At 44.2% G+C, this 12,126-nt stretch overlaps 1 protein-coding gene across 1 annotated transcript in view; it reads right to left on the reverse strand.

Moving 5' to 3' along the window:
* The window catches only part of LOC119436082 (adenylate cyclase type 2), a 650,431-nt gene that overhangs the window by 25,509 nt on the left and 612,796 nt on the right, over nucleotides 1-12,126 (reverse strand). Inside the window, exons 11-13 of the mRNA XM_037702828.2 lie at nucleotides 8,706-8,764; nucleotides 8,001-8,165; nucleotides 3,491-3,575 (exon numbers count right to left, since the gene is read on the reverse strand). Coding sequence (XP_037558756.1) covers nucleotides 3,491-3,575; nucleotides 8,001-8,165; nucleotides 8,706-8,764 — 309 coding nt within the window. The remainder of the gene's footprint in view (nucleotides 1-3,490; nucleotides 3,576-8,000; nucleotides 8,166-8,705; nucleotides 8,765-12,126) is intronic.

Consider the following 12,126-nt stretch of genomic DNA (forward strand, 5'->3'; position numbering starts at 1 on the left):
GATTCCAACACGTGCGTTGGATCTGCATAGCATTTGGTTCTTCAAGTAGCTAAAAAAAGCGTTTTAATATAGTTTACTGCTCATTATTTTCTTTAACAAACTACCACTTTGTTAGTGTGTGCCTCTTTTTTCTTTCTGCTTCTGCCGTTCCCTTTCTCACTTAGGCGAATGAGGCGCCCTAACCAAATAAATGGTTCATTCATTAACGAAATGTAACTGTGCTTTGTTTCTGGTGTTATCCTTAGCGACCTTGCGTGCTCGACAATGATGACGTTCTTTCGTTTAGCAATGCCGTATAACCTCGTTAAGTATACAGCCTGCATATATAGTGAATTGAAGTTCCGGTCCCAATTTTAACCCTGGAGTTCTACAGACTTCCTTGTCTTTTTATTTTCTTATATGGCGAATGTGTCTATAGTTAAAGAAAACGAATATATTATAGCGAAGAATACACTTATTTACTGCATCAGTAGCTACGGAAGTGATTGTGGTAGCTTTTGATCACTGACTAAATGCTATTTGTACCTATTTGAAAGAAAGTATCGGCCGATTGTGCTTAGAGAGAATTCCTTGCCGAAGAAGTACGGGCCAAATGATGAAAAAACGTTCATTAAAGCAATAGTGGTAGTGTAGCGATCATTTTTTCTTTTTCTTTTCTCTTTCGCGACGGATTTATTATAAAAGTGCTTTATTCTACATTTTATTGCAACCAAACGTTCTCTGTTGTGTTTCTGTGCGCTTCATTGCTGTTTTCGCAATAGGCATGAAGGTGTGGAAATCGCATCAAGCTCAGGTCTGGCGATGTTTTCATTTCTGGCCCACCGTTTCTTGTTCTTATATTTTGTGTTACGTCGAAGACCACTTTGCATCACTTAGACGGCGTCCGGTAAACTAATAGCTTTCGAATTAACAATTTCAAAAGAAAAAGAAAACAAGGTAGCAAGTTTGACGTACTCCGCTCCATGCGGGCTCAAAATACCATAGCAACTAGGAACTGTTCCCCACGTGAAACAAGTCAAGAGACGACGCATAGAACGCTTAAGACGCAAAGGTTTGCAAGCAGCTGATAGAAAAGCACGCTGGTCCACTCTGAGTAGCATTTTGCAATAAAACAACCGCGCACGCTCCGAAGATGCTACACAGCATCATCACCAACTATCATGCACCAAGATTTAAAAATATGCAAATGCCATGTAGCTGGACAGAACCAAGGTAAAGTTGTTTTCCATACAACTTTCTATGGCTCAATACGTGCTACATAAAAGTGTTTTACCGAGCGTGAAAGAATCTCGCGAATACGCGCAAAACTTCCACACGACTGGCCGCTCGAGCACTTTGCGTGTATTCGCGGGCTTCTTTCACGCTCGGAAAAACACTTTTATGTAGCACGTATTGAGCAACAAGCTGTATCGCGAGTTTTTCATGTTGCTCTACAATTTTCTTATTGACGCTTTTCATCTATTTATAATATTTGAGCACTTGATTAATTCATTAGGACTAAATATGCAATTAGGCGGAAGGCAAAAAAAAAAAGAAAACAATCGAAGCATCTCTAAGCGACGGCAAACAACTTTACCTTGGTTCTGTCCAGCTACGTGGCATTTTCACATTTTAAACCCTGGTGCATGATAGTTGGCACACCCTGGACAGCAAAGGGGAAATTTCTGCAGTTCTTAATTCAATTTAAGAAATGATAAATGAATGGAAATGAAAGTGGCTGGAAAAACAACTGTCCGCAGGTGTGATACGGACCCACGTCTTAGCATTACGCGTGCGATGTTTTTAACCACTGTGCTACCGCGGCGCCGTTTTCCCATCCAGAAAGTGGTATTTATGTCTATTTACTAGAACTGACCCTGGGATTGTTAGCCACTGCCGCCACTCATAGCCTTGGCGGTGGATGTAGCACATGCCGCAAGTCTGTAGAGTTGTTTCTTTTGCGGCAGCAGGTTAGAAGAGCGTTGACCAAATGAATATGTACCGGGGCTGTGTTACCAGCTCTAGTAACCACGAATAAACTACAGAGAGCGCGATCTCGGCGTGTTAACGAAAACGCTATGACTCACTTTGTATTCATCGGCGCTTGGGCTCATTTTTAAGCTCACAAAACTGAAATTAAGCTGGCCCAGGCTTAAAAATAAATAAATAAATAAATAAATAAATAAATAAATAAATAAATAAATAAATAAATAAATAAATAAATAAATAAATAAATAAATAAATAAATAAATAGCAAGCGCAAGAGTGGACAGAACTGGTGGTTACAGTAGTGCTGTTTGAAACGGTGGATGTGAGTAATTGGACCAGTGTGGCTGCTAAGAGACGCCGTACTATAAAGTTTTTTTCAATTAACGCTGATCAGCGGGATAGTTGTGCATTGATATACTAGAATGAACATTTTTTCAACCGCAGCCGCCGTGGTTGCTCAGTGGCTATGGTGTTGGGCTGCTGAGCACGAGGTCGCGGGATCAAATCCCGGCCACGGCGGCCGCATTTCGATGGGGGCGAAATGCGAAAACACCCGTGTACTTAGATTTAGGTGCACGTTAAAGAACCCCAGGTGGTCCAAATTTCCGGAGTCCCTCACTACGGCGTGCCTCATAATCAGAACTGGTTTTGGCACGTAAAACCCCATAATTTAATTTTTTCAACCACAGGAACAAGTAGCAACACTGAAAATACTAGAAAAGCAATGCATTTTATTTGAATGCTTACTGGCTACAAATACAACGTGCACTAACGCTGACGTGCACAACGTTGTAAACAACCTTTTGAAGATAATAAAAGTGGCGATTGATCGAACCACCAACTCGCGTCGGATGCGCGCGAAACCGGAAGAACCTTTCAGGCAGCTATATTCTATACTCAGAAAGTACCAGTGGCGGAATGCGCATGCACTTGACTCTATATGTTTTTGGTGTTTACGCGCGGCGACTTCATAAACACTGGCAGTTGCGCCAAAAGTAAATGTTCGTCAGTCGTAATAGTGCCTTGTTTTTTCTCCGCTTTTATCAAAATACATTCCTTCCGATTTGCCCACCTCTCAGATGTTCTACATTGTGCGTCGCTGACGGCACGCTGCGCGAAGCGAAGTGACGCGGGCTTCGCCTCTGTACTACTCGTTGAGCTCATCTCCTGGCGAGTACTACCCCCCCCTCCTCCCCCCCCCCTCCCACATAGCTGTGAGGCTGACTAGTGAAATAAAAAAGAAAAAAGAAAAGGATGTCACCTGATTCCATATTACATCATCCACATTACATAGTCACATCTTAGCTATATACGATTTACAGTGCAGATTAGACACTGATTAGTGTCGCTTACCCAGCATATTGCGCAAATAGCATATTGCACATTGCTAGAGCTATAAAAAAATGCTTCCTTGCGGTCAGCGAAAAGCGACATAAATAAAAGCACGAAATTTGCTCAATAGATTGCAATAGCGTGCAACTAAACAAACGGCTTACAACGTGAGAGGCTCAGAAGTGCTTACCTGACACTGGCGCGTGCATGCGGCCAAGGTGAGCACACCCAGGACAATAGAGGCTGAGGCGAGCACGCACAGGAGCATGAGGTGCCTGCGGCGTGGGAGAAGCAGGGTGTGGATCAGTGGCCCTATCCACTTTGCAACACGCGCACGCCACTTTCGGACAACCCGTCCGCCATGTTCTCGTTCGCTTCAGCACAGACGGCTAACTCGGCCCTCATTATGCGTCGATCCTCGGACTTCAAGCGACCTTTTCTTCTTCACGTGACTCCCCACTCGCCAGATTGCATTTCCACCGATACACTTAACGCGAGCACCGTCTTAGGTGTTTTGGTCTTTCTTATTACCGAAGAAGGGCTTTCTATTCCTGCTTCAATTTTAGATCGATTTCCTGCGAGAATAAATAACGGAACTTACGTCGCCACCGGAAAACAGTTCAATCAGTGAGGAAGACATAAATAAAACGACGACTGTCAATGGCTATTTCCCAGACGCGTATACCAATTTATCTGCTGCCTTGGAGCTCAAGATAAATGTTCGGGCCATGTAATCATTTTGTTTGTTCTTTTTCCTTTTTCGGCATTTCCGGATCCGTAGCGCACACAAACGTCTTTCGCTTAGCGGTTTGTCTCGCGCTTTATATACTACATTTTTAATGCATAAGGTTTGGTTATCCATGCCTCTGACTAACTTTCTGTCAAAACCTACAACCGAGCTTAGTAAGGGACACCGGCAGTTGCAGCAACCAAGCGACACGATTTAATAAGTGTAGAGCTAAGTGTGTCACAATGAGATAAGTGGCATATGTTGATTGCGTGACACTAAACTGATTACTTCCGAAGATGTAGTGCGCATTAGGTGAAGGCAGTGTTTAGTGTTTGCTATATTCACTGTAACACAGTTTAAACATGCAGGCGCGAATGCTCAAATTTGGATGCAGCTGTGTACATAATTTGAAGCTTGGACAACAGGTGCATTGACTACGCTGGTCGAAACGAACTTGTCAGAGAGTTTTTCTTGCTTTTTTTTGTGCGCTAACTTATTGACTATCCTACATTCGCTACAATTAACGCCATGTTTCGAACAGCGTAAAAGTGCGTTTGAACGGACGTGTTCCTGCGAAGTTCTAACAATGAAGACGAGAAAAATTCTGAGGACGCGATATTAAGGCATGGCAATTTTTCACGCCGTATATGTCCCCTAAATTGACAAGGGGAAAAAAAGAATGTAAGTGCGACGTATGCGCAAATGTCTTGAAAGTCGAATGTAACTTAGTTGAAAGCTTTATAGTTTTAGCTTCAATACCACACTTAACGAAATGATCGTTCTTAGCGCACTGAGATCTCTTTTTTCGAGCCTTCTACGTTCTGTATCAATCTGCATTCGTGATGTATTTTGTAGTGCCATTTCTTCAAATAACCAGTGCTTTATTTTTTTCCTCGAGAATACCGTTACAGCAGGCTACGGCAGAAAAGCCGAGACTAGACGAATAAGGCAAGCGCTCTCATCCGCGCTTCGTAGCGAATGTGCAAACAATGAGTGTTCTTTATGGGATTTGACGGGCCCGCGTTCTTTCAGACAGCGGGGGGAGAAAAAAAGGAAATCTGACAACTTCATTTCTCGGAGCGCAGTGGGCCTGAGTGGAGGAACTCTATGCGCCAATTAGTGAATAAAGCACTTAATTGTTCTCTCGTGCTTTTATTCGCAGTCCGTAAACGAAAAGCAAATCTCGCCGTGTTTACTTTCCGCGTCCGCACTTGCGAAATCTTGTCCATTATCCGCCATACGAAAGGAATGCATGTGCAGACGCAAGCGCTAACGCGCAAGATTCGTGGATAAAGGTGTGCGGTGGAATGAAGGCAGTACTCGCAATGTTATTAGGTGAGTTATTCAAAGGGGCATGTCCTCTTGGCAAGGCCAATTCGTTTTTTTTCGAAAGACATTAGAAACATGTTTGGAGCGCTCGAAGGAGAGAAAGGGCCGATGTTTCTCTGCTTGTTAGACACTTTCCTTTATTACGTAAATAAAGGAAGACAACTGAGTTGCCCTTTGTTTTGTGTCCTTGAATGTTCAGGACTGGTAGTCTGCTCCAATTATTTCTCGACATGCTGGTCCTTAATGCGGCTCTTTGTGTGCACCAGTGCTGTAACTAAGGGCTATACATTCGCACGGCAAAAATAAATGCGCACACTTTCACGTTCAAAAGAAGTATTGACGCTCTTTCATTCGTTTAGTTTGCCTCCATATGATTCTACGATTCTCATAGTAAAGATTTAAAAAATCGTACCTGATAAGTTGATACTGGGGGCGGCATCTTATAACGGTTCGGAAAGCAAACGGTTCACTTCGCCGCTTGCGTCACTAAATAAGCCGCTCCCAAGCAGGAGTTGGAAGAAGTGGAGGACGCGACCAATAAACGGGAGGGTGCCGCCTCTGAAGTGCGCGTTATCAAATAGCGCGTTAGTCAAAGAACTGCAGAATGTTCCTCGTCGGTCATTTAATATAAAGTATAAATTAAATAACGTCGTGCAAGTTTTAAAGTATAAATGGGCGGCGCCGGGTGCCTACGCAATGCTTGAAGCAATTTATTTATGTCATTTTCTTTCATTCTTAGCCGACAGGTTGTGTCGCAAGAGTTGGCGGAGCGAAGCGCCGCGTCGTCTGCTAACAGGAGCTTGCAAGAAGCTTGCACCAGGCATGCACTTCCAGCACTTCCAAAGCAGCCTGTTCAAGATAATAATGAAATGGCTCCTAGGGCCACGTTTTCCAACGTTCCGTGTCAGTTTTCCTTTTCTTTTTTTTTTTTTCGCTCTTCGTCATCGACTCCCGCATGACTCCCACGCCGCCGCGCTTCCATTGTCGTTGTGATCTGCCTCTAGGCCCGTCCCGTGATGAAAACAATGGAAAATGAAATCGAACATTACACAATACGGGTCCTGCTTTGCCTGCGTGAAGTAAAATCGAAAAGCGCCGTGCTAACGGCGTGCACTGCGCTGTGAAATTGAGAATTAAAGTGCGGCACTCACGAACTAGAGCAAAAAAGGGCAGCCTAATCAGCGATCGCTACACTGTTCCCGTCATGACTCTGCATTAGCCGAGCAAAGGACGTGCTGGAGCTGCCTGGGTTGAACACTTCTGGCTGCTGAATGGCGATCTGCGTGCTATGGACGCTGGCGATAGCGCCCGGAATTTGATCTCGCCATGCAAATGTCTCTTTGGCTTTGGCAGCCGGGGTCACAGGAAAGCTGACCAAGCCCTTCTGCCAGCCATCAACAGTAATTGTGAGAGGAACTTTGGGAACAGTGTCGGCGACAGAGATCTGGAGCATTCCAATGAATGCTTCGCTTCCGACAGACCTCTGGAAGCTGCAGGCCGGTTGCATGGAACCGTAGCGTGGAATGGCCACTGGTACGCGAGTCTACTTCAGTTCCTAGCACAGCCAACAAAAGGTCTGCTTGGAAAGCCGACAGTGACGCCGCAAATAATTTTCCGCCATCTCTTCGAACGCATACCTCCAGCAACCTCCATCCATCGTCGACACCGGGAGAGCAACGCTAAGCAGACGACAAAGGCACGTCATAGGCTCCGAGGCAACCAACACACTCGCGCGCGACGCCCGCGGGTCTCCGGGGCAGGGCGGCCGGCGCACGCGGCCGTGGTCGCAAGCCAACAGCTAAGCCACAGCATCCGAACCCAAAGCGGACTACCTCTTCGCCGGTTCCGCTCTTAGCCGTCGATGGGTTCGCTTTGAAAATGATTGACAGATGCGTGACGTGTTCACAATTTGCGGTGCCACCCCGCTGTCTCTGAGAGCCGGTGACGCAAGCACAATTCTGACTAATCACGTGAGGCCAAGTGAACCGTTCGCTTTCTGAACCGTTATAAGATTCCGCCCTAGTTGTCTATTATTGAAGTGCCGCTTGTTTTTGAATGTACTAAGAGAGTGGACATCTAGGCTTTGCAAGAGCGCGTGCGTATTACGGTTGGCTATTTTCCAGGCCGTCAGTTTGTTTGCTCCTGTAAAGCGTGCTTTGTCTGTAAGGCACCTAAGTCGTGCAAAAAAAAACTGCATTTGTTTGGGAATGTGGCGGGAAGAGACATGAGCGCGCTGCCGAAATGAAGGTAAAATTGAGTCTTAGTTGTCGAACAGACCCGGTCGCGCAGGGTCAAGAGGGCAAGCGCTAGCCAAGATACAAATAGACAAAGTCATAACAAACAAACAAGCAAACAAACGAAAAACAAGTTAGCTTCAGTTAGCTTTCTCCAACAAATGACCGGAAGACCTGCACTGAAAGCGTTGTTGTGTTCGATGTTGGTGCTGAACAGCTCAGAGTAAAAGTAATAAACAAAAATACCCTAGGACAAGTATATGCGTGCTACAGTGATCTAAAGCGAAAAATGACTCTCCAAAGAGCAGAAGTGGCAACGAACAAGGATACGCACTAATCCACTGGCGGTCGCGAGCGGCGTTTCGGGCTCCCCAAAGCATATTTGTGACTTGCACTTGGAGCCTTACACTTGGAGCGTGAGAAGCTGTACGATGACAATGGCGGCGAAGAGGAGCGCTGAGCCGACGACGCACTGCGGGAACTGTGGGTCTGGCTGGTTCTGAAACTGGGACTCCAAGTTTGCATCTTCGAAGCGCAGCAGCACAGGGTTCAGACCATCAGGAGAGCAGCGCCTGCGGTTTGCCACTTAGTTGATGATGAGGCAAGTAAAAAGGAAACTGTGCTAGCTAGAAAACTGTTGTTTATTCTTGCTATCAGTCCTTCTACAGTGCCGGTAGAATGTATAGCGTCGTCCACTCTTAGGGGAGACACTTCATTAGTATGCAAGCGCTCATAAGCAGCCTATATGTGGCATGGAATTATGCAGACTTAACTTTCAATAATAGTTATGCATATTAGGCATTGCATAGGACACAAAAAAACATTACGCTGGCTTGAATATTTATTTATTTATTTATTTATTTATTTATTTATTTATTTATTTATTTATTTAATATTGTTTTATTTTGACATACATTGTCTATAGGATGAAGAGGCTAAAGGTCGATTCAACTGCCTGACAAAGGCCGCGCCACCCGTACATTGCTCAGAGGCGGAAAGCAACAAGCACACAAATGAGCGGTTCCCTTAAAAGTGAACGACCTTGTGCACTATTACTGTGCTTGCTGCACTGACTATTGGCTTACGAAATGGATGACTTAAAGGAAGATTACCTGAAGTTCCATGGAACTCCTGAATCGGGAAGGAGGTTTGCCTCAATCAAAGCCAGGCTCTGTAAACAAAAAAAAAAAAAAAAAAAAACAGCGGCACATGTGTTTAAGGTGCATAATGCGGACGAAGGTTGCGCACCTCAAACGGGCTGCGAAATCATCCCAAATTTGACAGATTCGTTATTTAGCTGATTAATGCACCAATGATTAAGGTAGAAAAAAGCCCTCAGTGTAGAAAAATAAGCGCTCTAACCATTGCGATGGTATATTTTAGCTGCGCAAATAAATAGAAGCAGTAGAGCAGCAACCCTGGTCGCAGAGCTGAGAGAAAATATGCCGCAGAGCTGAGAAAAAATATCGACGCACGGGGCTTCTTGAAGATTACCGAGAATGCCAAAAGGTGTATGATCGTATGGGTCGGCAGCTGGAGCGACTAGGTACAAAGCGCTGGCAGGAATTCTGCACTTCACTAACTCCCTTTACACCTGAATCAAAATTATGGAATGTTCTGCGCTCTTTAAGTGGACCAGTAACACACCAACAGCCATTCAGAGCTCTAGCTTTAGTCCAGAAAGTACCGGAAACAACTGTTGCAAACGAGTTTTGTCAGCTTATTACACGCCCAAGTGCAGCAGCAAACACATCTGAATACAGTAATTCTGTCGAAGAAGTCAAAGCATCCATCAATTTTTCTATCAGAAGCGATCATCATGACCTAGATCAACCGTTTTCAATAGAAGAATTAAAGAACGCACTGGTATGGTGCCGCCAGAGGACAGCAGCTGGACCTGACGGGGTCACATATGCTGCCCTGAAAAACCTGGGTCCTGTAGCCACAAATACTTTATTAAAATTACTGAATGATGCGTGGTTATCGGAATGTCTTCCTCCTTCTTGGAAAATTGCGCGAGTGGTTCCGATACTAAAACCGGGTAAAACTCCTTTATCGTTAGATTCTTGCCGCCCTGTAAGCCTAACAAGCTGCGTTTGTAAACTTATGGAAAAGATGATTGATGCTAAGCTTCAGTGGTGGACAGAATGCACCAACGCACTGCCCGAAAATATGGCGGGCTTCCGCAGGCGCCGGCGCACGATGGATGCTATTTTAGATCTTGTTACATACGTAGATCATGAGTGGAGCTGTGGAAGAATCACCATTGCAGTGTTTCTAGACATAAAGCGCGCATTTGACACAGCCAGCCACACTCACGTAGTGCAAGGGTTAATTCAGTTGGGCATAGTTGGCCGAACACTGAGATGAATTGCGCAATTCTTAAGAGACAGGAAAATCTATATTGAAACTGCTGATGGCAAAAGCACAGAGCATAAAGTGAATCAAGGCGTTCCACAAGGTGGTGTACTCAGTCCATTTTTATTTAACTGCGTTATGGCTGAATTACCCCATAACTTGCCTGCTGCCTTGAATTATTCACTATATGCAGACGACTTGTGCATATGGGCATCTGACACGAGTACTCAAGCCATTCAGAAAAAGTTGCAAGCTCGTTTACCAGTGATGAATCATTTTTTGAAAAGTAGAGGTATGATTATTTTCCTTGAGAAAAGTGCTGTACTTCCTTTTACAAGCAAATGCCTCAAGAGATTCCAGCTCGTGCTAGACTCTCAGCGTTTGCAACTTGTGCGACAACACAATTTCTTGGGTATTATTATAGACGGACGGCTATCATGGGCTTCCCAAATAAAAGCATTAAAGGAGAAAGTCAACTCCCTAATCAACATTCTTCGTCGATTTGTTGGAGTGAGATGGGGTAGTTCAACCTCTTCTTTATTACGCATTCACTCGGCAATCATTAGACAAAGAATAGCATACTCTGCCCCTGTACTACATGGAATATCGCGTAACCTAGAGGAAACAATTAAAAGATTAATGGCCAGAAGCCTTCGCATATGTCTTGGCGTTCCCCGTGCATCTGCCAGTGCTTTGGTAATTGCTGAGTCCCGCCAACCAACTTTTCATGCACTAAGATTTACGGAAACTTGTCGTCACTTTTTTCGTTTTGCAATACAACACGCTAATCATCCACTATGCCAAGACCTTCAAGATAGAACCGCTGCACGCATACATGATGAAATACGGCGGTGCAAAAACTTACTACCTGCTTACGAATACTGGCCTGCATGCGCAACTCATCCCCCATGGCGACTTGAAATTCCAGAAATAGTCACTTCAATTCCTGGAGTAGGTCGTAAATGTGATATGCCCGAATAGTTGCGATAAAGCAATTGACTTTATCAAATCTTTTTACTAACTACGCAGATCACATTTACGTATATACCGATGGATCATGCTGGAAACAAAGCTCTACATCAGCGTTTTATATACCTGCATATCAAGAGAAAAGAGCTTATAAGCTTTGCCAATTTACAACGTCCACAACGGCAGAACTTTACGCAATACTTTCTGCTTTACGTTACATATGTGAGCATTCAGGACCTCTTCGCTGGGTAGTTCTTAGTGATTCGCAAGCCTCATTGCTGAGCTTAAATGAAATCAGCTTAAGAAAAACAAACAGCACATTTTCATACGAAATACAGAAGACATACGCCATAGCGAAAGATCTACAACACGACATAACTTTCCAGTGGATACCAAGTCACTGTGAAATCATAGGAAATGTAACGGCTGACCACATGGCACATGCAGCTCATCAAAAGAATGAATTATCACCAGTTCCTCTAGCAACGAGTGATGCGCGTTGTTTAGTGAACAAACTATGCGGTAAATTGTCCAAGGAAACTTGGTTCATAAATGATGCGCAGAACTCTCAATTATATAATATTGATCCTGGAATAGAATTCAATATTCCGTTTAAAATTAACCGATCGGTTGAAACAATAGTACATAGGCTTCGGCTAGGCACTGCCTGTATACTAAAAGCTTCCTGTATAGGATAAGAAAAACTAATAGTGCTACATGCTCATGGGGAGAGGCTGATGAAGACAAAGAACACCTTCTACACTGTAAAAAACATGATGCTCCCCGTAAGAAGCTTTCAGAAAAACTACATAGCTTGGATAGACGACCACTATCCATAGGAAAAATATTGGGTCCATGGCCGACAGAAAGACTACAAAACACCGCGGCGCGCGCCTTAGTACAATTTTTGGAGGACTCAAAAATATCACAAAATTATTAAGTAAGATATCAGTTATTGCTAGCATTGTTATTATTAACAGGCACTCTTGATTACATGTTTATTGTGTCTTCGTGTTCATGTAGCATTTGTGTCTGCGTAAAAGACTGTTGTATTTAGAGCGCGGCATTCAAGAGGGACCTAATTTGCAAGTGCCCAACATCTCCTGTGCGAACATCTTGGTTTTGTGAACATTTATGCTTTGTGGACTCATGTGTTGCGTGTGGACACTTCCGGTTTGTGAGTATTTATGTTATGTGAACTCTTCT

The sequence above is a fragment of the Dermacentor silvarum genome, chromosome 1, assembly GCF_013339745.2.
Source record: "Dermacentor silvarum isolate Dsil-2018 chromosome 1, BIME_Dsil_1.4, whole genome shotgun sequence".
In the NCBI taxonomy this organism is placed as follows: Eukaryota; Metazoa; Arthropoda; class Arachnida; order Ixodida; family Ixodidae; genus Dermacentor; species Dermacentor silvarum.